Source organism: Glandiceps talaboti, chromosome 10 (assembly GCF_964340395.1).
Source record: "Glandiceps talaboti chromosome 10, keGlaTala1.1, whole genome shotgun sequence".
Lineage (NCBI taxonomy): Eukaryota > Metazoa > Hemichordata > Enteropneusta > Spengelidae > Glandiceps > Glandiceps talaboti.
In genome coordinates this window covers 17,609,057-17,636,376 of record NC_135558.1, presented here as the reverse complement: position 1 = coordinate 17,636,376, position 27,320 = coordinate 17,609,057, and the positions used below count along the sequence as shown (strand labels likewise).

Sequence of the window (27,320 nt, the reverse complement as noted above, 5' to 3'; positions counted from 1 at the left end):
GCCTTGACAAAATGGGTGTAGATAGACTGTATACTCTGTACCTATTAAATATGTGAGTGGTTCAGTCGCACTATTTATTTGTTTGTTGTGGGTTTTTTCCTTAAACGTTCACGCACCTCGAAATTATCAATGCCAAGCTAATAATCCGAAACGATACTGTATGTATTAGACTTAAGGAGTTCGCCAAATATACATCGACTCCGACTGGGAATGAATTAGAGAACGTGTTGAAAAACGACATTACACTACATGTATGCTTGGAAAGTTAGTAATTTATTATTTAGTTTGAAATATCCATAATACTTATTCTAACAGAATTTCATACACAATTAAAATTCAGAAACAATTCACATGTATATAGACATGTGATTGTGCTGTCTGAAATTCGTTATTTCGATCGAGTCACACTTCTGTTTTGAACGAAGTGGGTGCAATTAGACAAAACACGCTAGTTGTTAAGCCTTACAAAGAATAAAATGAAAGAAACTATGATTGAAATTCCTGTCAAAGGTGAGGTCAGGACATGTTTAATTTGGAATACTTGACAAAATTTTAATACAGTACCAGTTTGAAAATATAACTTGTCATTGTCATAACAAATGTGTAGTAAGTTTCATTAGAATTGATTGAGTAGTGTTTTAGTTATCTAGTCCATAGGCAAACAGACAGACAACGTTATCAAATAACCTTTCTTTACGGAAGTTGAAAATCACATATTGTGCGTATGACGTCGACGTTCATAACATAATGTCGTGCTATTGTAAATTAGCACCGGGAGTTTAATAATCTCAAAAAGAAATCTAAATGTTTGAATCTGTGGCTTTAGGAAGTTCGTAGTCTCTTGGTGTATTGCCATATCTCTTCTTTCCCACGGCAGCTGTAATTATCTCAACGGCAGCATTCACTGTCTGTTCTTGTTGTTTTTTGTTACCAAGTTCAGGGTTGACCTCCGCCATGTCAATACCAGCTAGTAAACCTAGTAACAAGGGGGTAGTACACATATGATAAACAGTTCGCAAGAAACTATAATTTACAGTGACATACATCGAGTTATACACATTTTAGGAAAAAGTCCCGAAAACACAATTGGTCGTTCTATTATATAAAAAGACCTAGCGCCTAATATGAAAACTGAATCCAGACAGCTACTATTCTTCAGATATTACTGGAAAAAGTAATAAACAATTTCGACTTGAAAATGCCATGCTATTTCATCTTGTCAGCTGCGGCGCGCACCACTGTTGTACCCTGTAAGAATTCACTTCGTCCGTCCATCCGTTTATTGTTCGCCAACAGCAGCCCGTTTCTCAGCAATGCAAAAATGTTGATTTCCATCAAGCCTAGCACTGGACATACGTGTATTAAGCACGTCATTTTCATATATTCTTCAGTGATTGGCTTAGATCTTATCATGTGGCATGGACTATTGTTCTACAGTGACTTCAATTTGCATATGAGGGCACTAGTGGCGTTCTATTTTCCCTAGGGGGGGGGCAATATTCAGACATGTAGAACGCAAGTCTTATCAGGGACTTGATTTGATTACATGGAAAGATTATGTGCCTGAGAATGCATAAAATATTTACTGGCTGACCGTATTCGGCCACTAATAGACGTCATATTACCCTCGTGCTGTTATGTAGAAACTAATTTTCATGTTTTTTTCAGCCTCGGGAAGTAGTTATTACATAGCAGCCCTCGGTGTAATACACCTCCACTAGTGCCTTCATATAACCAGCTATTAAATATTTAACATCGATCTGTTTCAGTTTTACACGAATATGTAGAAAATTAAGAAAAACTAGATATATAGTGACAAAACTTAAACTAAATGTATGTAATACATGTATTACAACAAACATCAATACCTGTATCATAAACTTGTTCAACAATATACATGCCATCTCTGAGTGTCAATCCACCAGGCACTGGAAAATAGAAAGAAAACTAACTTAGGTGATTTAGACTAGTACTATTTATCATTTCGTTAGAGGGGCTGATATTAAAGGAAGGATACGAAATATACTTTGACTATATCACTTTTTGTTAAATAAAACCTGTCTGCGAAATGAGATAAAATGCGTCTTGGTTTCACTTACCTTCACCTATATCTGCATCGGTCCGAACTTAGGCGGAAGTTACGTATGAGACTTGCAGGGCAACTTCCGTTAAGGGTGTTACATGGAGCAAAAGTGAATGGTTATACAAAATTTCCGCCTAAGTTCAGATCAGTGCAGTGAATCAAACGAACGCATGTATCTAATGTAGCATCTATGTTTGATTAAACGACGTCAATTTAGAAAGCAGTGCTAACTATATATTTCCTTTTAAAATTCTTCCTGTTGAAATCATATATTAAGCCAGTCACCATATGAATAGGTATACAATATCAGATAAACAGTAGGTTCATAAGGTTGGAACTTTAATGTTTTTTTGACGACACAACTAAGTTACTTTTGTTGACTGTTGCTTTCTATAAGGACAAACTGATGATGATAACTGTTCGCCTAGGAATACAATAAATATATATGTTAAATACAACAGATTTTGGATGAAAACTCGACTTTACCCAACTTTTATCCTCCCTGTGACCTACCTATCCATCATCTTCGTCCAGGGATAGTATGTGGAATGTACCACTTTTGAATGTGTACAGCCCCCCCCCCGTATTGACTATGCGTCAGAGGTGGAATTTTGTCTAATAGTAACTACATTTGCATATCTGTGCTTTACCCAAGGTGGAAAGATGGAGTCAAATGAGATATTTTCGTACTGATCAATGCAAATTTGTCAACCTTATTAATATTGTCACCCTTCCTGCCCCTTCCCCTCCATGAAGAGATGGATATTCCCCAAATGGATATATAAAAGAGAGAACACTATGGACAACACCATAGATTGCAAACAGGCCACATCCTTCATAAATGCTGATAAGACTGTTATTTTAACATTCGTTTTGCGATATACTGAGTCCTTTGTTTCAGAGTCTGTCCTTACCTGGTGTGCCTGTACTCGCAGCTTCATTTGGGTCCAACGAATCAATATCAAAACTGAGATGAATTGGACGATCACCGCTGTAAGAAAATATGCCAAGTATGTGATGAAAGTACTGGCAGAGGGACCTTTATTACCATTTAATGATGCTCTCGAAAATGCGCCTCAGGAATCACTGAAACTTTCATCATGAGAAATGGACTGTGATTGGCAAATATGGCTGGATTTGTACTATTGATTAATAAATTACTGATCCAATGGCAGCATTCGTTACACATTCAACAGTATATATGGGTAACAACTACTCTCTTTACATCGCCTATTTATATCGCCCATTACAATGACTACACAGTATAACACGACTATAGTGTCACGTTGACAACATTACAATCAATCTCTGTAAATCCATTTTTAAAGTCACTTACTTGGGATTGACAGACTGTATTGCTTTCTTTACAACTTCAACCAAACCAAGTCTATCGACGTCATTGGTGGCGAAACAATGCATTCCATATTTCTCAACGATGAATCTTAAAACAACGTAAAGTACAATTACATAAATATAAGGTCGAATACAAGCAATGATTTGGCTTACTAAAATTGTACATCATTCAAAATAGGTATTATAGGATCGGGCTTGTACTTTCTACTTTCGTATTTGAAATCGAAAAAGGGAGATGTATACACATCATATAATGAACTATATGTTATAAATATAATGCCATTCATGGACTTAAAACGGTGGTGGGTTTCCATATAAAAACATATCTGTATTGTGGACTACATATTTGTACATTGCCTACGGTCAAAAGTTACATAACTAACTTAAAATTATCAATCCTGATTGTCTCTCACCTTTCACCTTTGTCAATGTCTCTGACTCCTATATAGGCGACATCCTTGGCAGAGATGACAGTATCAACCCAATCAAAGCCAGGAACCTGAGGGACGTACTCCTTTAACTCATGTATAAGGAAAGATAAAGGTTGTCCGTGGATGTTACCAGATCCCGATGATAGAGGTGTGTTGATATCTGTGTGTGCATCAACCCATACCACACACAGGTTAGGCTGTGCCTTGGCATGGCCGTGGATTGTTCCTATGGCTATGGCATGGTCACCACCCAATGTAATACACATTCTATCGTCCTTGATGACTCCACATACTGCCTCTGAAATCTACAACCAATTTGAATAAATGAGACTCACTGCCCATATCAAGCCAGTGAAAACAAATTTACAGTTCACTTTAATTTCACAGTAAGGCATAACAAAATGGTGTTGTTCCGATTACGCTCAATTTTCCAATAGGTGGGGTAGGTAGATTTGGTTTTTTCATATGTGAGTGTCTGATTCAGATAGTTATGTTTTCCATTGTTTTCCATATGGTCTCTGTGTTATCGGTTTCTTCCCATCAGATGTACAGCCATTACAGATCGGAAGAGCAGTTTTATATCGTTTTTTCCTGCATCTACTATTTCTCGTGAGACTTCACAATTTTCGCGATTTTATTATTTTTGTATCGTATACGTAAAAAGCAAGTTTAGGGTTGACAGTGAAAACTAGGTGGGGTCGGATAACCGGAACCAAATGTTTTGTCGGCCTCAGTAGAGTGTCTCAAAATTCTCTGCCACCAACTTTATAATTTTAAAGACATTGGTTGTTTCCTACCACGACCACCACCACCACCACCACCACCACCACCACCACCACCACCACCACCACAATGAATGTGTGGGAATGCACTGCATAAATTAATTCTAATATCAAATTGTGTTAGATTTTCACTTTGGGATAAATTACCTTGTTCAATAAACACACACGGCATTCAAGTCGATATAGTTACCTTTTTGTTTGCTGCACCGACATTTCTTGGATTGTTCACCTTGCCCTTGTACGGAGGGTCGTCTTCGATTTCTTCAAACACCATATCTCCATAGTCCTTCACATCGTTCTCTGGAAATCGCGAATAAAAACTGTCACAGCGTGAAACTTTTGAACTTCTTGCAAAATATTAAGTTTCATTAGATGTCTATTAATTATCCCTGTCATAAAGTCATTTTAAAGAATTTTAAAGATCAGTAGAAATGCTCGACTTGTAATAATAAGACTTCGGGTCTGTTCTCCGAAGATTGCCGAACAAAATCCGAAAGATGATATGACAATACTTGGGACGTTTGATGTGCATCTTCAGTACTGTATTAAAAAAATAAAAAATGTGTAGAGACAAAGTCTAACTAAACGTTGGTGTCGCTCTCTGTCACAGCATAATTTTGTGTTACCAAGCAACATAATGGGCTTATATTATTCTTTTCAATAAGTATTTTATGGTCCAAAGTTTGTTTTACTGGAGGAGATATCATGATAACTGATTACAACACTGAACTTTTATCTTGACATACATAAGTACATATGTTGACTACACAGCGTTTGAGTATCTCAACCAGGGTTATCAGACAATGGGACCTTTTGCTATAAATACATGCTTCACTCGTGTAAGGTTAAAATTTGACCAGAAAGCTTACACATGTTACAAAATGTAGTTTTTAAAACTCCTCACCAGCCGATGAGCTACCAAGTGGCCACTATGAATGTATTCGTACATCATATAGTCTGTCTGTGAATCAACCAAGTTGGGGAGCTGGTAGGCTAGGAGTTGATATGTGAAAGGGTTAACCATTACATTTATTTACATCTATTAGGCTGTAATGAATTTTATGCGCTCAAGTGGGTGGGGAAGTTGTATCAATTAGACAATTGTGCCGATATACATGTACGGTTGTGCCAAGGGGACATCAACATGATCATCTGCATTGTGTGAGCACATGAAATCGCAATATTTGTCGTCAGTACTAATTTTGCAGTTCATTGTGTGTGTTTTTTTAAGTCTCTGATGCAGCATACTTGAATGCGAAAACTGGTCAGACGTTGCTTCGTTTTTGTACTACAGACAACTGTACATGTTACACTGCAATGAGTGGGACCCTATGATTATGGCATGCATCCTATAGCCTACATGTAGACTGGAAGGACTAGCACTAACTGACATTTTGATTTTGAATTTCGCTGCCCTTCCTCATCTACGATAATAACTCAGTGTGTTACTGGTCTCGAAGCCACACCCTGCCACATATATAATGTGTGCAAAATATTTGTGTTCATTTGAATAGAATACGACGTACGTAAATATAGTTAGATCGCATGTTCATAAGGACAGTGTCACCTAATTATGGATTCATGTCACCTATTAAATTGAATGTGTTACTTAAATATGTCTAATTATACGTATTTGACCAATCACGTTGTATATAGGAATGTCAATTTGGGACTAGTTCTAAGTGGCCGTCAGAATAGACTTGGAACGATAGCGAAAATTCAACAAAATCAAAATGTCAGGTATTAGGATAGTGGAATAGTGTAGAAGCGATAGTCGTTCAATTATTCTACCGGCCCGGATAAGCTACATCCATCGTAGAACTGAGGCGTGTAAATGTGACCCATTGAGACGGGAGATTAGCCCTAATATTACTGATAATCCAATCCAATCCAGTCCATGCTAAAAGTCGCAACCGACCATTTAAAATAATCCAATCAACAAGAACAACTTTTGTCGTACACGTGTGTGTCCCCAGGATCCGAATCTAATTCTCCCACATCAACACCTCAACATGCGGACCAGAACCATCTGTTCATGTTGTAATGTTCTCCCTTTTTCTGATTTAATTAATTTGATAGACAATATCATTGAGAACACTTCTACGTGTTATAAAAAATACACCAAACTTACCAAGAGCTTGTATTTTTTCTATCAAACCAGCATTCCGTATTGCAGCAGGTCCATTTTTCACCCCAGGTTTGGTCTGGTATTAACAGCGTACAAAATCAAACAAACGCATGTTAAATGGAATGGGTTGTTTGTAACAACAACAACAACAACAACAACAACAACAACAACAACAACAACAACAACAACAACAACAACAACAACAACAACAACATGATGGTATGTACGGGCAAAAATATTTTGCATGGATGTAATTTACTTGGGTATAGATTCACTATTTTTTAATTAAACTTCATTTTTATTGGACTTTGGTCTACTTTTGTATATCTAGCGTGGATATACTTTGCGCGGATATAATTTGCTTAGATAATTAAATTTTCATTGTTTCTAATAGAAAATGTATTTTATAGAACGTGGTCTGCTTAGATTGTTACAGTAGAATTAAAAGTTATGTCATAATCTTAGCCAAAACCAAAATTTGTAGTATAATACATATTGATTTAATACCAATTGATATTTTTAAAAGGGCACCGAATTGATGTAAAGTGCTAGCTATCTATACCAGCTGTTTTGTTCACATTAGTATGAACTTCGATTAACTAACTATTTTCAGCTACAGTTGAATTTATAGAGAAAATATTTTGCGAAAAGAAAAAAATCATTCGTCAAAACCTACCTGCCCCTTATGTAATGGAAGACCGAGTACGCCGATGTTTTGTGACGGGCGGCGTCTAGTTTGTTGGTGGGAAACGTTCTCTGCCATGTCGTGTTAGAGATACTGCCAAACTCCCTAGCTATTTCACACAACGGTTTCTGTTAAAGTCGTTCGAGCGCGGTGTGTATGAACCGTGATGGTAATTAGTCAATTGGCTGTAAAATGGTTTATCGATCATATATTGATTAATTGGTTTGTTTGTCGATGGCTAAGTAATTGACGTGTTTCACCCTCTTATCTCTGATCCACAGTCAAATGTTTGAAACTGCTAAACTCGCCTTTCCACCTGCACTGAATATTAATGCTTCCAGTGGCAGTGTGTGATGTCTAATGGTCCAGTATGTGCGCAAGGTATATGTATAGACAATGGCAAAGCTTCTTCTGTCACAGTGGTACAAGGTACGAAGTATAACCTAATTAATATTAGATAAAAGTAGGGTACTTGAAGTTTTTTTTAATCTGATTTTTATAAGATATGCACAACATAGCTCGTAACGTTCGTAAAATACAACACAGAAACTAGAGCATATAAACCACTAGATGTGTGAACGAATAGTCAAAATTTGCATTGTCGTAACTATATAAAGTAATGTGTCAATGGAGTAGTTTGGTGGCTTGGTGCTGCTGATGGAGGGGTTATATTTTCACAACATATTTATGTGGCGATATAGTGTAGGCAATTTCTAAAAAAAATCACTCATAGTAACATCGGTATTCTGAGAGATTACAGTAACTTTTTTTTTTTTAATCTGACGCATGTATGGAACCATCGCACAATGTCACTGACATAAGCGAACTTCGTTCAGGGGGGAGAGTCTGGCGTCAATGCGATTGCTGAACTTCATTTTCGCACTTCTAACCAAATTGTGACGGAAAACTTTCACTCAGCGATAAAAGATTTTGTATTCACTACCGAGATGTTGATAAGTTGATAAAAATTTACTTCTACGGTCGTATGGTGGTGCGTATCTGGTAGTATGTTAATAATGTGTTTACAATCATGTTTTTTTTGTTACATTATATCGATCGTAGTGGTGTGATTGCTATAGTTTTCATTATAGTTTACATATATGCACGTTTGATGTCGCACTTGTGAACGTTCGTTTTTTGTTTGTTTGTTTCTTTGTTGTTGTTGTTGTTGTTGTTGTTTTGGGGTGTTTTTTTTTTTTTGGGGGGGGGGGTTAACCTAAACGAACGATGTTCGTGTGTTGACCTTGTGTGACATTGTGCTATCGTCCCGTAAGATATCCAATATATAGGTCGTAACGTTCGTAAAGTACTACAAAGAAACCAGAGTATATAAACCACTGGATGTGTGAACGAACTGACAATTTTAGAAAATTGTGACCCAAAATTTGCATTGTCATCTAACGTATCTATATCTACATAGTATAACTTGTGAATGGGGTGCACTGTAGTTGGGTGGCTTGGTGCTGCTGACTTGGAGGGGTTATATTTTCTAAAAATATTTACGTAGATATTGTGTAGGCAATTTCTACAAAAATCACTCATAGTAACATCGGAATTCTGAGAGATCGGTAAAGGGTGTGCTGACTTTTGACAGAATTTTGAATGCTTTCTGAGTTGAAGGGTTATCATAAAGGAGTGGTCGACCTTCTATGACATCTACGGTAGGTCAGTGGCTGTCTGCCTGCGTGTCTGCCTTCTCGTATATTTATCGCTGTCTACCTACCTGCCAATCAGTCAGTCATTTAGTCACTTTATCCGTCCGTCCGTCTGCCTGTCCGTCCGTCAGAATGTATGTATGTTGTATGCGCACGCGTGCGAACTTCTTATGTATGTATGTATGTATGTATGTATGTATGTATGTATGTATGTTGTACGCACGCACACACATACACATGTACGCATGTCTGTCTGTCTGTCTGTCTGTCTGTGAGTTTGATGAATCACCACTTATGATTGGTTTAATTCGACTTCTAGTTCACTATTTTATTCCACAAACAATATAACAAATTTTAAAATCACTGACTATTTATTGACGGGAATTCTACGATTAATATGTGAACACGTGTAGAGCCCACAGGAAGAAGTGAATCAAGATAATCGTCTAAAACATTTAGATGGTTTTTTTTTAAAGAATATTTTAATTAACTCAGGGTTACTTGTTCAATGTAGTAGATTACACAGAGTGGGTAACTTGAATAACAGTGTTGCTTTTGTTTGCGTATATAATCACCCTGTAATTTATCAAGATAGTGTCAATAGGTGAAGTTCCCAAAAATGTACACTGCAAGATTATGGAATGTACCAAAAAACACACCGCCCTTTACTGTGATTACAATTCAACCAACGCACGTCCATTCAATTTTAGTCTTAACTGAACGTCCGGTTTCCTCTGATGTAGCTTCCAAAAAGAAATACACTTATTACTCGGCCAAACTCACTTGCCTATCTACTCACTGTGGATGTAAAACGGGCATTTCACTGTAGTGGTGCTTTTCTATGGAAAAATCTACCCCTATCCATAAGATCATCTCCGAACTCCAAAGACATCTAATAAGAATGTAGTCTGGTAATGTAAGAGGACACTGTGCATCTGTAACTTTTTGTCCTGGTTTGACCATTTTTGTTTTGTTTTTGTCTGTGTACGTAATCTTGCAACAGGTTCCATTGGGAGAACAGCGCTAATGCACTGAAATGGTGCCTGTTTATGAAAGATTAATAAAATATAATAAAATATAATAAAATAAAAACTGTACACATTCAAGCACATTTTAACATAACAAATAATATATTCAAAGAGAAATAAAAAGAAAGAAAGACAAACACAAAATGTAAACTCCAAAAATTGTCGCCCTGTTAAAATATCAATTCCTCTACTTCGTCGATGCTTTTGGAAGTTTGTAGTCACGTGGTGTGTTGCCATATCTCTTCTTTCCTACAGCAGCTGTTATTATCTCAACGGCAGCATTCACTGTCAGTTCTTGTTGTTCTTTGTTACCAAGTTCAGGATTTACCTCCATCAGGTCCATACCGGCTAGTAAACCTAGTAACACAGTTTACAATGGTACAATGTAAATGTACATAAGGCCAAATAAAAAAAGTTGTTTGGTTCCAGTTACCCGACCCCACCTAGTTTTCCAGGCCGACCCTAAACTTTCTTTTTTTACGTATTCGAGAAACATAATAATAAAATCGCGAAAATCGGGAAGTCTGGCAAGAAAGAGTGGATGCGAAAACTGACATCAACTGAAAAAGACAATATAAAACTATTCTTCCAATCTGTAATGACTGTTAATCCTATGTGCTATGGGACAGGGTTTATAAAGACTGCAATTGTACATCTGATTGGAAGAATAAACAACACAGAGACCATTTGGAAAACAATGGAAAACCTGAACTAGACACTCACACATGAAAAAAAAAATATAATAAAAATAAAATAAAAAATCTACCTAATACTTGAAAATTGAATGTAATCAGAATCACACAATTTTTTTTACGCCTAATTTTATTTATAGAAAACATTTTTGAGAATCATATTTTTGCTGATTAAGTTAAATCCAAATCACTCCAAGTAAGAACGTCTGAAAACTAGTAATAATTTGCTTTAATTGTCTCCCCCCATCCTTATCTACATCTTAACTGTTAAGATCTCCAATTACACTAAATTTCACAATACCGTGCAGCTCTACTGTAAGTTTGATACAACCACACAGAAACCAAAAAAGAAACTCCATATGCCACACTTCAATAGCAAGATCGCATTTTTTTGCTACATTTAATCTAAATCTAAATGAAATAAAAAAAATGGAATGATATAATTATACCATCACAAGTAATATTTTTAAAAATCGGGGAAAGTAATGTCAATTTTAAGCGTTTTTGACTCATATTTCGAACACAGCAGAACGGAAATGACGTAGACATGCGTTGTCGTGACGTAGAATGACCAGAGTATATATTCCATATTTGTTGTTGATACTGGCTCACGCATGGTATAATCCTTAAATACACGTATGATATTACTAAGCGAATTGTGAATCTTTACGAAGGATTACTTGTTTGGTCAAAGTCGTGTTAATAAGTCTGTCAAAATTTGTATGGAGAAAAGTGGCCATGATTTCCGTTTCTCGTAATCATTGAACCAACTTTGCGGAGACATGATGGGCGAATGGTTAGAGTGGTCAGCTTGGAATCTACAGATTGCAGGTTCAAGCCCCATTGCTACCGTTTGTTTTTTAATGGACAAGATTTGAACCACGACTGTGCCTCAGTCAACCCAGCTGTATAATTGGGGACCTAGTAGGATAGAGGTTGCAATGTGAATGCTTTAATCCTATGTGCTTATAAAGACTGCAATGGATTGTATGTTCCCCGGGGAGTTAAGAAAGTATAAGGGCCGTTGAGCCGATATAGATGCGAGCTATGGATACTACTTGCAAAGTGTTTTGCGCACATGGTGGGAGAGCGCTATGTAAAACCAACATTATTACTATATTTTGGACTTGGACAGACAAAGTCAGCGCTAGGACTGAACAACTTGATATGAAAGCTTATAATATACCGTAAGACACAGATTGAAACACATTGCATATCCCAATACACACTGATTAACGAAATATGTATATGTTTAACCCAGTTATTATTTCGAATATATAGGTTACTGTGGCAACAAGGCTACGGTAAAGGTATACGGAGAGCTATCGACAAGAGATCACGTGACCTTTTACACTTCAATGGTACGGTGTCAATCAATTTGATTGTGGTGCTATCAGCAAGTTTTGAAGTACTGATGAGTTTTGGTAAGAATGACAGTGATTGACAGATGACAGTTTTCGTTAGATTGACAGTGATTGGCAGAGAGATAACAAACAAAGACAAAACAATGACAGACAATCAATGGTGTCCATTCACTACGGGATTGTCATACATTTGACAGGTGAAATATTGATGACACTGATTTGGGTGTCTGTATGAACACCTTCAACAAATTAAACACAGACACAGACACAGACAGCCAGACGTCGCCAACCTATTGCTTTACGCGTGGGTTTATCTCTATCGCCAATACTAGACTACAAATGACAATTACAGTCTTCGACATTCTTGATCTTAGATAGCGGTAGAGGGTGGGGTCGTCGCAGGCTGGTAACGAGGACTGTACACGTGAGCACTGTATTGTACTCACAAATACTGCATCTAGACCTGTCATTCTACGGACGGTGCATTTCTAGTATACCATACATACATACATACATACATACATACATACATACATACATACATACATACATACATATATATCAGGGGTGATATTACAAGTGTACGCGGGGTTCATTTGAACTACAATGGAAATCATCAGATGGTCCTCCTAGCAGAAGGAGCATTGTCGCAAACCAGGGCTGGTATTTCTTCCGCGACACTGCCTTTTGGCGGTGCGGCTTGGACGGTGCCGTAAAAGAGGCTGTGGTTTACGACGATGAGAAGGAGTGATGATATCGCACTGAGGTTCCGACTGTTTTCATAGCCTAAATTCTGTGTTCTACGTTGATTTGCTATTACAACTTGTACAGCAACGAGCATAGAATCCAGTAGGCTAACTGTAATTGTACGTTGTCTCTGCAGTCAGCCTATGAGCCCCATATAATCACTCTGTAATCACCTCTGTAACTCGGGACACGTTCAAGTCCGTTTTTATCTATACTTCGTCTGTAAGCAGGACTATAGTCTCAACCAAATTCTGTTATCACTTTCGCTGAAAGCATAAGATTTATCATCAGACAAGCAGTCATCGAAGATGACTCAGTCTACGCAATGGATGTTTTCAGAAAATTGGCACAAGTCACAGTAGTGTGATGTATTAGACTGCGTGAAATATAGTGGCAATGGAATTGTAAGACAACTGTATAATTCATTGAATATGTCGATGTCGAGGACGAATTTCATTTTATACTCAAATGTCCATTATATAAAGAATTACGAGTTCGTTTTACTAAGCCATATTATCGGAAAAAACCATCCGCCTTTAAACTTGTACAACTACTATCCATGGAAAATGTAAAGCAGCTTTGCAATTTAGGTAGAAATGTAAAACAGGCAGGGATCTAGTCTTGCTGCTAGACGTTCGGGCTTTCTTTCGGATACTATAAGCGAACGAAGTTCGCAGTGAGGGCTTGCCCGAACACTCGGATGTTCCATCCTCGATAGCTAGCGATGTTCGGGCGTGTGTCGTATTCTATCGGAAGAACATCCGAGGTCTAGCAGATAGACTAGCAGGGATCCTGCGTTCTGTTCTTATACCAACGTAATTTGTATTAGTAGATTCTCCACCACGTTTCCTTTGTGATGTTTTTTTGTTTTTCTAGTTCTCTAATTGATGAGCAGAAATTGCTCAAAGTAAATAAAGAATTGAAAATTGTATTAGATAGTATGAAATATAGTGGCAAGGCATTGTAGGACAACTGTATAGTTGATTGAATATTTGCATACATTTTTTGAATGTTTATTTATTTGTCTATTAATCCCTGTTGTTATCTTTCAGTGATCATTTGGCTGTTGTTATGGGTGTGGTCTAGTTGCTAGGCATATTTACATACATTTTTTGAAAGTTATTCAATTGTCTATTAATACATATCGTTATCTTTGCAATATATCGGATTGTCTGGTTGTTGCTATGGGTATGGTCCTGTTGCTAGGCACATTTACATACATTTCTTGAATGTTTACTCAAATGTCTATTAATCACTGTTATCTTAGCGATATGCATGATCATTTGGCTGTTGCTATGGGTGTGGTCTTGTTGCCAGGTTCATTTGCATACATTAAAAAAAAATTGTTCACTTTTGTCTAAAAATCCGTTATCTTTGTGAAAAACACCACCATTTGGCTGCTGCTATGGATGTGGTCATGATTGCTAAGGAAATTTGCATACACATGATTTTTTGAATGTTTACTCACTTGCCTACCTGACGATGTTGTTATTTGATCAAAACACACCGCCATTTGGTTGTTGCCAGGGGCGTGGCCATTGTTGATAGGGCAAAAATGTTTTGCAGAAATCTGCAGAATAAAACTTCTAAGAACATTCCCACAAAATTTCAGGCCAATCTTCCCAGTACTTTTGGAGTTTAACTTTTTGACCAAATAAAATCATGTTTTTTTACCCTAAAATGGCTCTAAGTTGGCTAAATTGCATCATATCCCAAAACAAATGCATATGTAAGTCATAGTTCATTATACATTTACTAAGTTTGAAAGAAATCAGTCAATGAATGTCCAAGTCAATGCATGTCCGGACGGACGGAGCCAAATCTATAAGCCCCCCGTCCCGGACTATGTCCCGGCGGCGAGAGCTAAAATCTGAAGGGGGAGGGGGGGGGGGGGGGGCTGTTTGAAATTCGTTCTACAGCTATTATTAAGGCCTACACAAATTGTTTAATTGGTTCCGGCTACCCGACCCCCCTCATAATTTTTCACTGTCGATCCTAAACCGTACTTTGTTTTACGTATTCGAGAAAAAAATTATATATATAATAAAATCGCGAAAATTGTGAAGTCTCGTGAGAAATAGTGGATGCGGAAACTGACATCAACTTAATTAAAAAAGACAATATAAAACTGTTCTGCCAATCTGTAATGGATGTACATCTGACGAGAATAAACCAATAACACAGAGACCACATGTAAAACAATGGAAAACATAACTACCTGAACTAGACACTCGATCACACATGAATGAAAAAAATATCAACAAAAAACAAAACAAAAACAAAACAAAACAGAAAACATCTACCCCACCTATTTATTCTAAAATTGAGCTTAATTGGAACCACACAATTTTTTTTTAGGTCTAATAGTAATAATTATTATTAGTTTAATATTTACCTGTTTTATAAACTTGTTCAACAATGTATATACACTCCCTAAGTGTTAAACCACCAGCAGCTGAAAATAGAAAGAATCCTGATAAGAGATATCAATAATATTGACCCACGATGACTCTATTATATGTAAGATATGTGCTCCTGGTTACCCTAGTCTTGGTTACCTAGCCCCTTGCCCCATGGGCCTAGCAGAGAGTCTGGGATAAATACAATGTCACCGATTATTACAAGATGGCTGCACGGAGAGCTGACCCATAACATGACCTCTATAGTAAAATCACATGGTGTAAACTCTTGCTAAGAGTATTTTGATTTATCTCCTTACAAAGGTGGTTTTCAGAACGTTTGTACTATGATTTCTGTTAAATATACACAAAATTGATGAAAATTAAAATTCAGAATCATTTTTTGTCTAATCAGTGACTGTCCCAGATCTTGTCAGCCGCCATTTGCTCCTTACAATCGGCGAGATTGTATTTTCCCATACTCTCCGTCTCTGCTGGGATTCGTGTTTTTAGCTGTTGAGCAAACTAGTTGATTGAAGTCTAGACTCTCAAGTATATAAACCCTACGTGTATACATAGTTTCTACATGTTTACATTGTCTAGTGCAGTGTATTCATATTTCCAAAGGTTGTAATCTCTTTCCCACTTTCATGTTTTCTCGTTAAAGTGATTTTTCTTGTAATGTAGCACCATTGATGAAGTATACTGAGAACAAACATAATAATCTTACAATCTTCTATATGCGAAAACTCATCGTGGTTGCCTTTATATGAAATGATCGCCTGCTTAATACGGATAAAAATTGCTTGAATTGAGTTCAGTCAATGAGAGTCCGAGCTTTCCTCACCTGGCGTGCCTGTACTCGCACCTTCCAATGAATCAATGTCAAAACCAAGACGAATTGGACGGTCACCACTGTTGGGAAAAAGTGACAATGATGCTTGTGTACATTTTACAAAATAAATCAAATAATAGAAAGTGGTGGGGGGGGGGAGAGAGAGAGAGAGAGAGAGAGAGAGAGAGAGAGAGAGAGAGAGAGAGAGAGAGAGAGAGAGAGAGAGAGAGAGAGAGAGAGAGAGAGATGTGGAGGGAGAGAGGGGGGAGGATACAACTGACAAAACAGATGTTTGTGACCTGATACTATAATATATCAGCCTTAACTACACTCAAACACAACCAATCAAAAAACAAACAAACGAGCAAACAAATAAACAAACAAACAAAAACAACGAACAAACAAACAGGTATATTATACAGTGATTATTTTCTATCGCAGTGATAGATACGGTCACATAAATATAGATGTTCCAATGCCAAGGTCACTTACTTTGGATTGACATATGCAATGGCTTTCTTTACAACTTCAACTATACCAAGTTCATCTATGACGTCGGTGGAGAAAAGGTTCATCCCACACATTTCAATGATGGCTCTAGTAGAATCAAGTAGTAGTTGTAAATTAGATCCTTTATTTGTACACACGAAAATCAAATATGTTGTGTTAATAATGTTATACACATAACAATCTTGGAATACAATATTCCAGGTGAAATATATTTATAAGGACAGTATACGTACACTTAAACAACGAGCTGAATTTGTTAGAAAAAAACGTACTATGACATGATTTTTCCACTTTTGGATGATATGGACAAAACTAAATTAAACAAGTTCACAAACATGTCAGTGTTGTTCATCAGTCGTCCATCTTCTTTTTGCATCTTGGTTAATTTTCATTGCAATTTTTCTTTTCAATATTTGCTCTCACCTTTCGCCCTTGTCAATGTCTCTGACTCCTATATAGGCAACATCATTGGCAGAGATGACAGTATCAACCCAATCAAAGCCGGGAACCTCGGGGACGTACTCCTTTAGCTCATGTAGAAGGAAAGATAGAGACTGTCCGTGGATGTTACCAGTATCTGACGTCAGTGGTGTGTTGATATCTGGGCATGCGCCAACCCATAACATACACACGTTGGGCTGTTCTTTGGCATGACCGTGGATTGCTCCTATGGTTAAAGCACTGTCACCACCCAGTGTAATACACATCCTCTTATCCTGGATGACCTTTGACACCATCTCTGAAATCTACAAGTAGAAAGGAGTGAAGGACACATACCCTGTCAAGTGACAACACAGAGAAAGTTTTCAAGTCTCTAGAACTCGAATCATTTAAAAATAACTTTCAATAGAATTTGTTGGAATCCGAGCAAAGAAACTAATAAATAAAAATACACTTTCCGAGTAATTGGGAAATATCAATCAAACCGTTGAGCTGACAGAAATGTTTCTGAAAAGTACATATCGTCGAACTTTTGTATTAAATTAAATGTCACGTGACCTCACGAGATGCAGACGCATATATAAGTAGCGGCTGTGATGAGGTGAATATATTAAAGAAGAAAAATAAAAATAAAATCTTGTAGGAAAGTGTTACCTTTTTGTTTGCTGCACCAACATTCCTTGGATTTTGAACTTTGTCAAAGGGAGGATCATTTTCGATTTTTTCAAACTCTAGATCTCCGTAGTCCTTGACGTCATTATCTGTGAATTAATAGGCATGTGAATATTCATAAATAAACATGTGAATATTCATAAATAAACATACACATATTCATATATGTACATATGAATATTATAAACATCAATCAGACTAATGACTCGGACGTTATCGGTAGAAATGACTGTTAACTGAAGATCATGTATTACAACTATCGTGAATTTCTTTCCAAGAATAAACTGCAACTCTATCTGTTTTGTGACAAGTTGTCTGATGGAAGTTCTTCCTTGGTCCTCCTGGTGCCATAGTGTTCTGTCGCTACAACCCAGCTGCATAAGTGAACAACTTCTCCAGTTCAATTGTCTACATCCCCCTTTCCTCCGCCAAGCTGTCTCGTTTTAGGAATTCCGCTAATTTATTTCCAAAAACCTCTACCTTCTGTTGTTGTTGTAGTGGTGGTGGTGGTGGTGGTGGTGGTGGTGGTGGTGGTGGTGGCCGGTGGTTTACATGGAAAAAATATCGTAACACTGAATGTCACACTTACCTAGCTCTTTAATCTTGTCTATCAAGCCAGCCTTTCTTATTACAGTCGGTCCATCTTTAACTCCTGGATTCGGCTGAAATCGTTGTAGAACAAAGAGAATGTGAAAACAGACTCAACTGTAATTATATATTTAATACAAGAATCAAAAAAGGACTGGGGTATCCCTGGCGGGGTAGAGAGACGGTGTTGACAGATAGAGAGTGGGAAGTAGAAAAGAGAGAAGGAAATATTGATAGACCGATTTGAAAAGAATCGTTAAAGTAAGAGGTAAGAGAGACCGTGGTGTTGGCAGATAGAGGAGAAGGAAAGATTGAAGAAGAAAGACAGAGAATTGCTAGTGACAGTTATAATGAAATTAAAATGATGTCAAAAATTTAATTTGTAGAAGAACCAGAAATTGCACTACACAGACGAGAAGCTCATGTTTATTTTAATGAGTGTCTCTTGAGATCAAGAGAAAGAGAACTGGTGCAGTGGTTCTATCTGATGAAGGCAAGGTGTGGTTGTGAAGAAATATGCAAACAAGAACGTGAGGAAAAAGTGGAAGATAATCGGATTCCGATCAGTTTGAATACGTTTGAAAAATAAAAGCCTTGTTGTGATAATTAATGAGAAAATAGCCTCGTTTTCAATTGTGTAAGTTTTTTTTTACATTTTTTTTTGTAATTCAACTGTATGAGGGCAATAACAGTTATGTGTGTATGTGGGTGGTTGCGGTGTGTCTGTCTGTCCTTGTGTCTGTCTGTCCTTGTGTCTGTCTGTCTGTCTGTCTGTCCTTGTGTCTGTCCTTGTGTCTGTCTGTCTGTCTGTCTGTCTGAATGTTGAAGATGACACTTTCCAAAGCTTCATATTTAGCAGATTATATTTGAGAGTCCTTTTCTGATGAACTTTAAATTTACGAGTCTTCAAATCGACTCTACAAATATACATCCAATAGATATCATGTGTTTTTGCCCACGGTTCTTATTATTGGTAATTGATTTGTGGGTTATATCTGATTTCATATTCGTTGTCGAGTACAAAACGTAAGGCCATGGAAAGTTTCATTTCTGTTTTGGACAAATCAAGTTCACTATACCAAGGTAGCCTTTCCCGATGTCGTAAAATGGTATTGTTCTATCGTTCCCGTAAAGAGGTATAGTGGTTTCACGACTATGGCTGTGAATCCTAGGGGTGTGAATAGAAGGCTTGCCCTTTCCTAGGTACCTTAAAACTACATAGATACATTTTTGTTAAAAAACCCCAACAATATTGAACAATTACCCCCTGCCAGAAAGAAAGGTGAAGATAAACTGCCGGCTTTGCTACAACATTTTGACCATCAATTTTCGTTTCATTGCCCGGCGCAAAGGGCAAAGTTCACACCTTTTAAAATTCAACTGAATAATCAGGGTGACTGATAAACATTTGACGAACTATGATACGGCATCTGAGCATCGTCGCAAATTACGGCATGTTTTACGGTAACTGTAGCCTCCCACAGGCCGTGAATACATTCATATACTATGTTTATTTAGAAATGTAGTGGTAGAAATAATAACTCTGGTTTGCGAGAATGCATCTGAGCTGACAAATCTACACGACACAGGGTACTTGAGGTTTGCCAATTGCTCAAACTGGTTCACAGTTTTAGAAGTTAGAACTAATAATATAAGCGTATGCCGCGGAAATGAAATTTACAAAGGTCACCATCAACACCAATGAAGTGAGAGACTGCGCATGCGTCACGTCCACACGTGCAACCCTTCTCGTTCATTCAGTTCCGAGCCGCCAAGCAGGTTCGAGCCTTTGTTCAATGCCCTGTTCGCGCTGAATGATGCAATCGTCAATTTTTGATTGTTTGGTTGACACAGTTACATTGGTAAAGGCAGTAGTAATCAACTACGGGCAATGCAACTGTCTATCGATAACTGTCGACCAACTGCAAATTCTATTATGACGGAGTTAACCTTGAATCGACTCGCTTGCATAACAGCAACACTGAGCTACTGGGGCTGGTAAAAATAATCACTGGTCTTTTCACTAATGTGGAAACGCTATTGCAGTACAAACTCACCTGCCCAGTATTTAACGGGATACCAAGTACGCCTATAGATTTTGACGGTTGTGAGGCGTATTGCGACGACATGACGTGATTATGCGAAGATACTGCTTGTTTCAGAATATTTGGTCGAGTCCTGGATGTGAATATATCACTGCAAAGATGCCTTATAGCAGAGTGTGTACGGCGAAGACACGTAGGGCCAATCATTATGGCTCACTGTTCAATCATGCCATAACATATAAAACAGTGAACACAGAAAGGAACACATGTACAGAAGCTGTTGCACATCGAGAGGTCAGGACCGTAACGTACCCGTCCAGTACTCAGATAGGGAACTTGCAATCCAGAGTGAGCATGCCCAGACGCAAACGACCATGGTATTATCTGTGGTTAGGGAGCCTTCAGTATATATAGGGGGGGGGGGGGAATCGGCGGGGGGGGGGTCACATTTTATAAACCTGTTTTTTACAAATGGAACATGGGGAGTGGTCCATCGTCGCAAGCCACCACCGTTTTACGGCACCGTTGTTAACGAACCGGTTTTATTTCAAAGTGTGTAGTGGTAGAAACTAATAACTCTGGTTTGCGAGAATGGAGTTCGACATTTTTTCAGTTTCTCACTCAGAAGTGGTATCTGCTTCCACTGCAGTGTCTATGATGTGCGTGTGCAGATTAAAGTGCATTCAGATTTGTAAACTCTGGCTGGAGTTTCAAATACGGCACAAATTTTACGGGAAAAGATGTGTCATCAAGAACCGAATTAATTGATCAATTAATTATAAAGAAACGCAAAAAAGTGGCTAAAGCGTCGTCAAAGTAAAAAAATAACACACACACGCACACACACATATACACACACATACATACATACATACATACATACATACATACATACATACATACATACATACATACATACATACATGCATGCATGCATGCATGCATACATACATACATACATACATACATACATACATACATGTTACATACATACACTGCACACGTACATCGGGACACAAAGATGCATATACACACGCGCACACACTGCACACACACACACACACCGTGCACACAAACAGGCATATACATGCATACATACATACATACATACATACATACATACATATATACATGCATACATGCATACATACATACATACATACATACATACATACATACATACATACACACATACACACATACACAAGCAGGCAGATACAAATAGGCAGTCATATTAAAGAGGTTCGCTCTGTAACTTTATGGGTTCTTAGATCCTTTTTGTATAATCTGAATATCTGTCAATAGATCAATTCATTGCTCGAAATGATTCAGTTTTAGAAAGTAACATGTTTTAATATGAAACAAACATAACCCTAAGAACCCATAAAGTTACAGAGTGAACCCCTTTAGTATGACTGCCTATTTGTATCTGCCTGCTTGTGTGTGTGTGTGTTGTGTGTGTGTGTGTGTGTGTGTGTGTGTGTGTGTGTGTGTGTATGTATGTATGTATGTATGTATGTATGTATGTATGTATGTATGTATGTATGTGTGTACATGTATGTATGTATGTATGTATGTACATGTATGTATGTATGTATGTATGTATGTATGTATGTATGTATGTATGTATGTGTGTTTGTATGTATGTATGTATGTATGTATGTATGTATGTATGTATGTATGTATGTATGTATGTATGTATGTGTGTGTGTGTATGTGGTAGTACCGTTTGTTTACTTCTTGTTGTTTTGTGAATTCATGAATAAATTAAGTGTCAGGGTGATTTACGGATGTCCTCTGGGCACGTCCCTTTGGAGTTGCTCACCTTTCCGTGTACAGTACAGTATTACACTATAATATGAGTATGGCAACCACGGCTTGGTTAACCCTCTTGGCAGATGATCTTGATTGGTATGATCAGGCCTTCAAGGTGTACCAAACCAAAACTAAACGGCACACAAAAACACTAACGGCTTGCAGTGACTTTTTGCCGAAGATAATACTTGAGAATCATCGTTGTGCAGGAACACAAGTCAATGATACATCGGTCTTTCGGTACTTAGGTGTTGGTAGCGGTGCTGGTGAGTACATTGATGGACATTGTCAAAACCTCAGACCACTATTAACGAACAGACTGGAATATCGAGGGCCAAATGCCCGAGAGATCCGTATGCGATTATAGTAGTATTGCGCCGGATCAGAGCGCGGCGACGACTTAAGTTTAGATAAACGTAGGAAAAAAGGTCTAGTGGAGGGTCTATGGTGTGAATGGGCTCTTACAGCTGTGGATTTTGAAGTGGACGAATCAATTTATACTCGTCATCATGTTTAGTCTAACAGACAGGCGGATTGTCCTTGACACAGTTAGGGTAAGAGAGGTATTAAAAGGGGGATGTCACGGTCTGTGTCATATGTCCGTCTGTGTGTGTGTGTGTGTGTGTGTGTCATTATTTTCTTAACAATGGCTGGCTCAATTATACTGTAATTTGATACACACAATGTTTGGGGTAAAGGCTATACCAGATTAGTTTTTGAGGAGATCTGTTCATGTTTATTAGAGAAATCTGTATATCAATGAAATCAACTAATTAAGCAATATCTCAAGACTGCATACTTCAATTTCAATATAATTTAGTATATTTGTTCAACATAACAAAGTGCATTTGTCCTATAAAATTTATTGATGTACCTTACAGTGTTAATGACTCATTTGCATAATTAATTATTTTCAGTAATTTGGATGTTTCTTAAGAATGCATACTTTAATTTCAATATCATTTAATACTCAATGTTAACCATAACAAAGCAGGTTCGTCCTATACATTTTGTTGATAGCTTACAGTTTTAATGAAACATTTGCGTAATTAACGATTTTAGGTAACTTAGCTGTATCATAAAATTCAAGCTTCAAATTTCATATAATATTATAATGGGGTACATATATCAACCACACTAATATGCACCTGTCCTATGAACTTGAAATCTTGACTATCACCACAATAATTGCAGATCACAGGAAACACCGCTAAATTAATTTAAAGATGACATATTTTCCAAACTCGCTGACAGCCGAAACTGTTACTGATATCGGTATTGTCTGAAACTGGGCTGACATGAAAGTATTCACACTACTTTCTACGGGGAAGTCAGCATATTCCGGATCCAGGACAAACCTATCATCAGCACTCAGAACACCCCTGCTCAAATCATGGAAGAGCCTCAGTAAAGACGTGTCTGGCGATACGTCGACAAGGCCAAAAGGCCGTAAGATCTTTGACCAGCACGTTATTTGAACTGAGATTAGCATGTCAATACAGTATATACAGCTAGTTATTGTCAGTCAGCCATGCTGGGTGATACGTCAGACCACGAACGAATTAGTAGTGGTCTGAGGTGATACTTATATCCTGCAGTAAACTTTCCCTAGCAACTTTGCGCGATGTCTGCATATGCTTGGATTATTGGATATGCTTTCAATGAGTGAGACACTGTGGGTAGACTTGTTTTGAGAAAAAGGCACACGTATGAAGCCCGCCACCAGTGACCATTTTCCACGATATAGGAAGTGGCCAGTTGCCAGACTAAAATAGTATAGTATTAGTAGCTTTCGCCACCACATGGGGAAAAAAGGGAGTGACGCGCCGACATTGAAGTGACGCGCGTGCTGACCAGAAACATTTATTTTTAATTTTTTTTGGCCTTTAAAAATTATCACATCAAGGGAAAAGCCGCGTTTCTCGTCTGTATTTTTAGTGGTTTGAGTCTAAATGTTTTATGATTTTTTGTGGGTTTTTTTCGCATTTGAATATGAACTAAAAGCCTATACACTTCACTTTTGGTTGAGTTCGGCTTATGTTTCTACTATCAGGTTCACTTATTTTTACCAACGATTTCTGTATAAAATCTGGAGTACTTTTTTGGTGACATGATGTATATAATGGTCAGTGGCGAAGGTCAGAGAAAACATCAAAGACAAATAGTCGTACAATCCATTCTTCTGCTCACATTTTAGGCGGGAAATTCACATCGATTTCTAAATGGGTCCAACCCCAAAGTATGGGTGCTGTTTGGATCCTGTTTTAATGGTTAAATCTCTGAACATGTAACTAGAACAAAAGCATGGTTGTAGCCGTGTGTACATCACAGTAGTGTGAATGGTGTTATAACCTTTGGCTAAATATTGACTAGTGAATTCTAATGGTAAATCTTTGGGTCCTAATGTAAATCCAAAATAAAATTCAGTCAATACGTGACCTGGCCTGGCCTGGTCTGCACTCTGGCCTGTACCTGTGTTTTGTATCAGTCGCATCACACCGGTTCTTCCTGCTCTTTTCTGTCAACCTGTCCAGTACAGGATTCAATGCAAAGTACTTGTGATCATCTATTACGCACTCAATAATTCTATACTACCCCTGATTCTATATAGCTGATTTGTTTAACAGTAAATCCGCATCTATTTGTAAGAACATTTACTATTGTTCCTGTACAGTGCCATAGAACGTTACGTTTTGGATTTTGGCGCGCTCAAGAGATATTTTTGATTGATTGATTGAATGATTGATTGATTGATTGATTGATTGATTGATTGATTGATTGATTGATTGATTGATTGATTGATTGATTGATTGATTTGGTGATTGATCGGGTGATTGATTGGGTGATTGCATGTTTGAACTGAACATCTTCGTTGTCAGCTCCTGATGTTTGTATTTAAATTCATGACTATCCCTTTCCACTTTCCTAAAAACAGGAATGCCTGATATAACACTCTTGGAACAGTTGCAAAAATCATTTCGTTCCATCAAGGCTACGATTGTTGACCCAAACCCGGCCTTAACAGAGAAGTTTAAGCAGAACCTGACTGAAAACAGCTGTCATCTTCCTGGTGTGACCTTTGACTTCAAACTCATGACTTTTGAAGAGTATATGAGTGTTTCTGAAGATGAGATGTTTGATTGCATCGTTGGCATAAATTCCCTCTATCATGTTGATAACCCCGATGAGACAGTTCGTTGGCTTCATTCAAAACTCAATGACAGTGGTACATTAATATTCCAAGTGACATCAGGTGAGAATCGATCTGTACTTACAACTTATCATTAAAACCATTCCATACATTCTGACATACGGGACAATGCATATAGTATAATTTATACGCCCAATTTTCTCTCTAGATTTTTACCAAGTAACATTCAGAAAGTAGACATACCTTTCTGTGATTTCTGCAAATAACGATGTGAAGATGGCCGTTGTGTTTTGTAAATGTAATCTTTCGAAATAATTTTTCTACCAAGGGCAGAGTTATATCTGTTATAATAATGGTCAATTCCTATATATAATGATATGTCTCTATTACATCTGAAAAAAAGATTATATTTGTGGAACAATATTAATTATATTAGTTTAAAGGATTTCCGCACAATTATATTTAATGCACATATTAGAAACATATTTTTTAAATGTTTAAGGACCTCAGCAATGCTCTGAAGAATTAATTGTATTACACCAAAGGGGTGACAGGGGGGATGGAGTAGGGCGGGGGCTATGACAATGAGCCCAGTATGTACGTCCATTACGTCAGTGCGTGCGTAATACATCATTTCTCTGACATGCTATATCTGATTTCTTTCAAACTTGGCACATATGTGACATATCATATGATCATCACTTTGTTTTGCACTATGCTTTCCTCTGTGATTTGATTAACGTTGCTGAAGAAATTCAACTGTAAGTTTCCATTTTTTCTTTCAGTGAACAACTCCTTTCCTGTACTGTGGTCAAAGTTTCCTGTTTTATTGAGTACTCGGTTGAGAAAGGTCACACCTGACTTAATTGAAGCAAGTCTGAAGAGATCAAACGCCAAAGACATCAAGGTCATCACACTGGAAGCAGATGTTGATGTTACAGAATGTTTTGATGAGGACTCAAACGAAGGCAGTTTGCTTCTTGATTTCATGACCCAAGCAGTACGTTTCCGTACAACAGCGCCACCAATTTTAGTGCGAGATGTTTTGCAGTTCATGAGTGAAAAAGGAGTTAGGAATGGGAATCAAAACTACGTCAGTAATAATTATGATTTCATTTTAGCCAGAAGATAAATAGATATCAGTTTCATATGACAGGAATGGTGCATACAGATAAAAAAAACAAAGCATAGCAAAAGAATAAATGAAACCGTGTTAATGAAAGTGATGATGACAGGATGACAGGATGGTAATGTTATGGTAATATTTTGTTTATTTGTGTGTTTGCTTGTATGTATGTATGTATGTATGTATGTATGTATGTATGTATGTATGTATGCATGTATGTATGTATGTATGTATGTATGTATGTATGTATGTATGTATGTATGTATGTGTGTCTCTCTGTGTGTATGTATGTATGTATGTATGTATGTATGTATGTATGTATGTATGTATGTATGTATGTATGTATGTATGTGTAGTATGGTTCATCACATCCTAATAAGTGTAAAGATTCCATTCCCTATTCACAATTACTTCGTTTACGTCGTATTTGTAGTAGTGATTTGGATTTCAGAAAAGGGTCTGCTGAATTTTGCACGTACTTCCATCAACGTGGTTATCCTATGTCTGTTACCAACGCGGCTTTACATAAAGTATCATCTTTGTCTATGGAAGCTTGTATCAAATCACATGATCAGAAGAGTAACAACGATCGTCCCATACTAGCTCTTACATACCATCCCTTTTCCACTAGAGTTAAAAACATTATATACAAGCATTTTAATATCTTACGTTCTAATAGGGTTACCAATTCATTGTTTCCTGAAGTACCATTAACAGCTTGGCGTCGTGATACGGGGCGGGGGGGTGACTAATGCTCAGACTTCAGAGTTTGCCACTTTATTTAGCCTTT

At 37.5% G+C, this 27,320-nt stretch overlaps 3 protein-coding genes across 3 annotated transcripts; 1 reads left to right on the top strand and 2 right to left on the bottom strand.

Annotated features, from left to right (window-relative positions):
- Nucleotides 1-800: 800 nt before the first annotated feature.
- On the bottom strand, nucleotides 801-7,540 carry LOC144440691 (arginase, hepatic-like). Its single transcript, XM_078130075.1, has 8 exons — nucleotides 7,454-7,540; nucleotides 6,781-6,853; nucleotides 4,840-4,949; nucleotides 3,850-4,172; nucleotides 3,420-3,524; nucleotides 2,998-3,074; nucleotides 1,869-1,928; nucleotides 801-976 (listed from the first exon to the last, which is right to left on the bottom strand). The coding sequence occupies exons 1-8, from the start codon at nucleotides 7,538-7,540 to the stop codon at nucleotides 801-803; spliced, it is 1,011 nt and encodes a 336-aa protein (XP_077986201.1).
- A 1,961-nt stretch (nucleotides 7,541-9,501) lies between these two features.
- On the bottom strand, nucleotides 9,502-20,807 carry LOC144441123 (arginase-1-like). Its single transcript, XM_078130653.1, has 8 exons — nucleotides 20,451-20,807; nucleotides 18,395-18,467; nucleotides 17,788-17,894; nucleotides 17,116-17,438; nucleotides 16,675-16,779; nucleotides 16,195-16,262; nucleotides 15,344-15,403; nucleotides 9,502-10,502 (listed from the first exon to the last, which is right to left on the bottom strand). Exons 1-8 carry the CDS (start codon nucleotides 20,643-20,645, stop codon nucleotides 10,333-10,335), a joined length of 1,101 nt encoding a protein of 366 aa, XP_077986779.1. The 5' UTR covers nucleotides 20,646-20,807; the 3' UTR covers nucleotides 9,502-10,332.
- Nucleotides 20,808-22,302: 1,495 nt separating this feature from the next.
- On the top strand, nucleotides 22,303-26,536 carry LOC144440690 (histamine N-methyltransferase-like). The gene is made up of 3 exons (XM_078130074.1): nucleotides 22,303-22,519; nucleotides 25,189-25,506; nucleotides 26,190-26,536. Exons 1-3 carry the CDS (start codon nucleotides 22,303-22,305, stop codon nucleotides 26,534-26,536), a joined length of 882 nt encoding a protein of 293 aa, XP_077986200.1.
- The last annotated feature ends 784 nt before the right edge of the window (nucleotides 26,537-27,320 follow it).

Coding starts and splice junctions, on each gene's coding strand:
- LOC144440691 (XM_078130075.1), bottom strand. CDS start 7,540: ATGGCAGAGAACGTTTCCCACCAACAAACTAGACGCCGCCCGTCACAA. Junction 6,854..7,453: donor TTCCATTACATAAGGGGCAG/GTAGGTTTTGAC, acceptor TGTTAATACCAG/ACCAAACCTGGGGTGAAAAA. Junction 3,525..3,849: donor GACATTGACAAAGGTGAAAG/GTGAGAGACAAT, acceptor CGTTGTTTTAAG/ATTCATCGTTGAGAAATATG.
- LOC144441123 (XM_078130653.1), bottom strand. CDS start 20,645: ATGATTGGCCCTACGTGTCTTCGCCGTACACACTCTGCTATAAGGCAT. Junction 18,468..20,450: donor TCCCGTTAAATACTGGGCAG/GTGAGTTTGTAC, acceptor CAACGATTTCAG/CCGAATCCAGGAGTTAAAGA. Junction 17,895..18,394: donor AGACAAGATTAAAGAGCTAG/GTAAGTGTGACA, acceptor ATTAATTCACAG/ATAATGACGTCAAGGACTAC.
- LOC144440690 (XM_078130074.1), top strand. CDS start 22,303: ATGGCAACCACGGCTTGGTTAACCCTCTTGGCAGATGATCTTGATTGG. Junction 22,520..25,188: donor AGGTGTTGGTAGCGGTGCTG/GTGAGTACATTG, acceptor TCCTAAAAACAG/GAATGCCTGATATAACACTC. Junction 25,507..26,189: donor AATATTCCAAGTGACATCAG/GTGAGAATCGAT, acceptor TTTTTCTTTCAG/TGAACAACTCCTTTCCTGTA.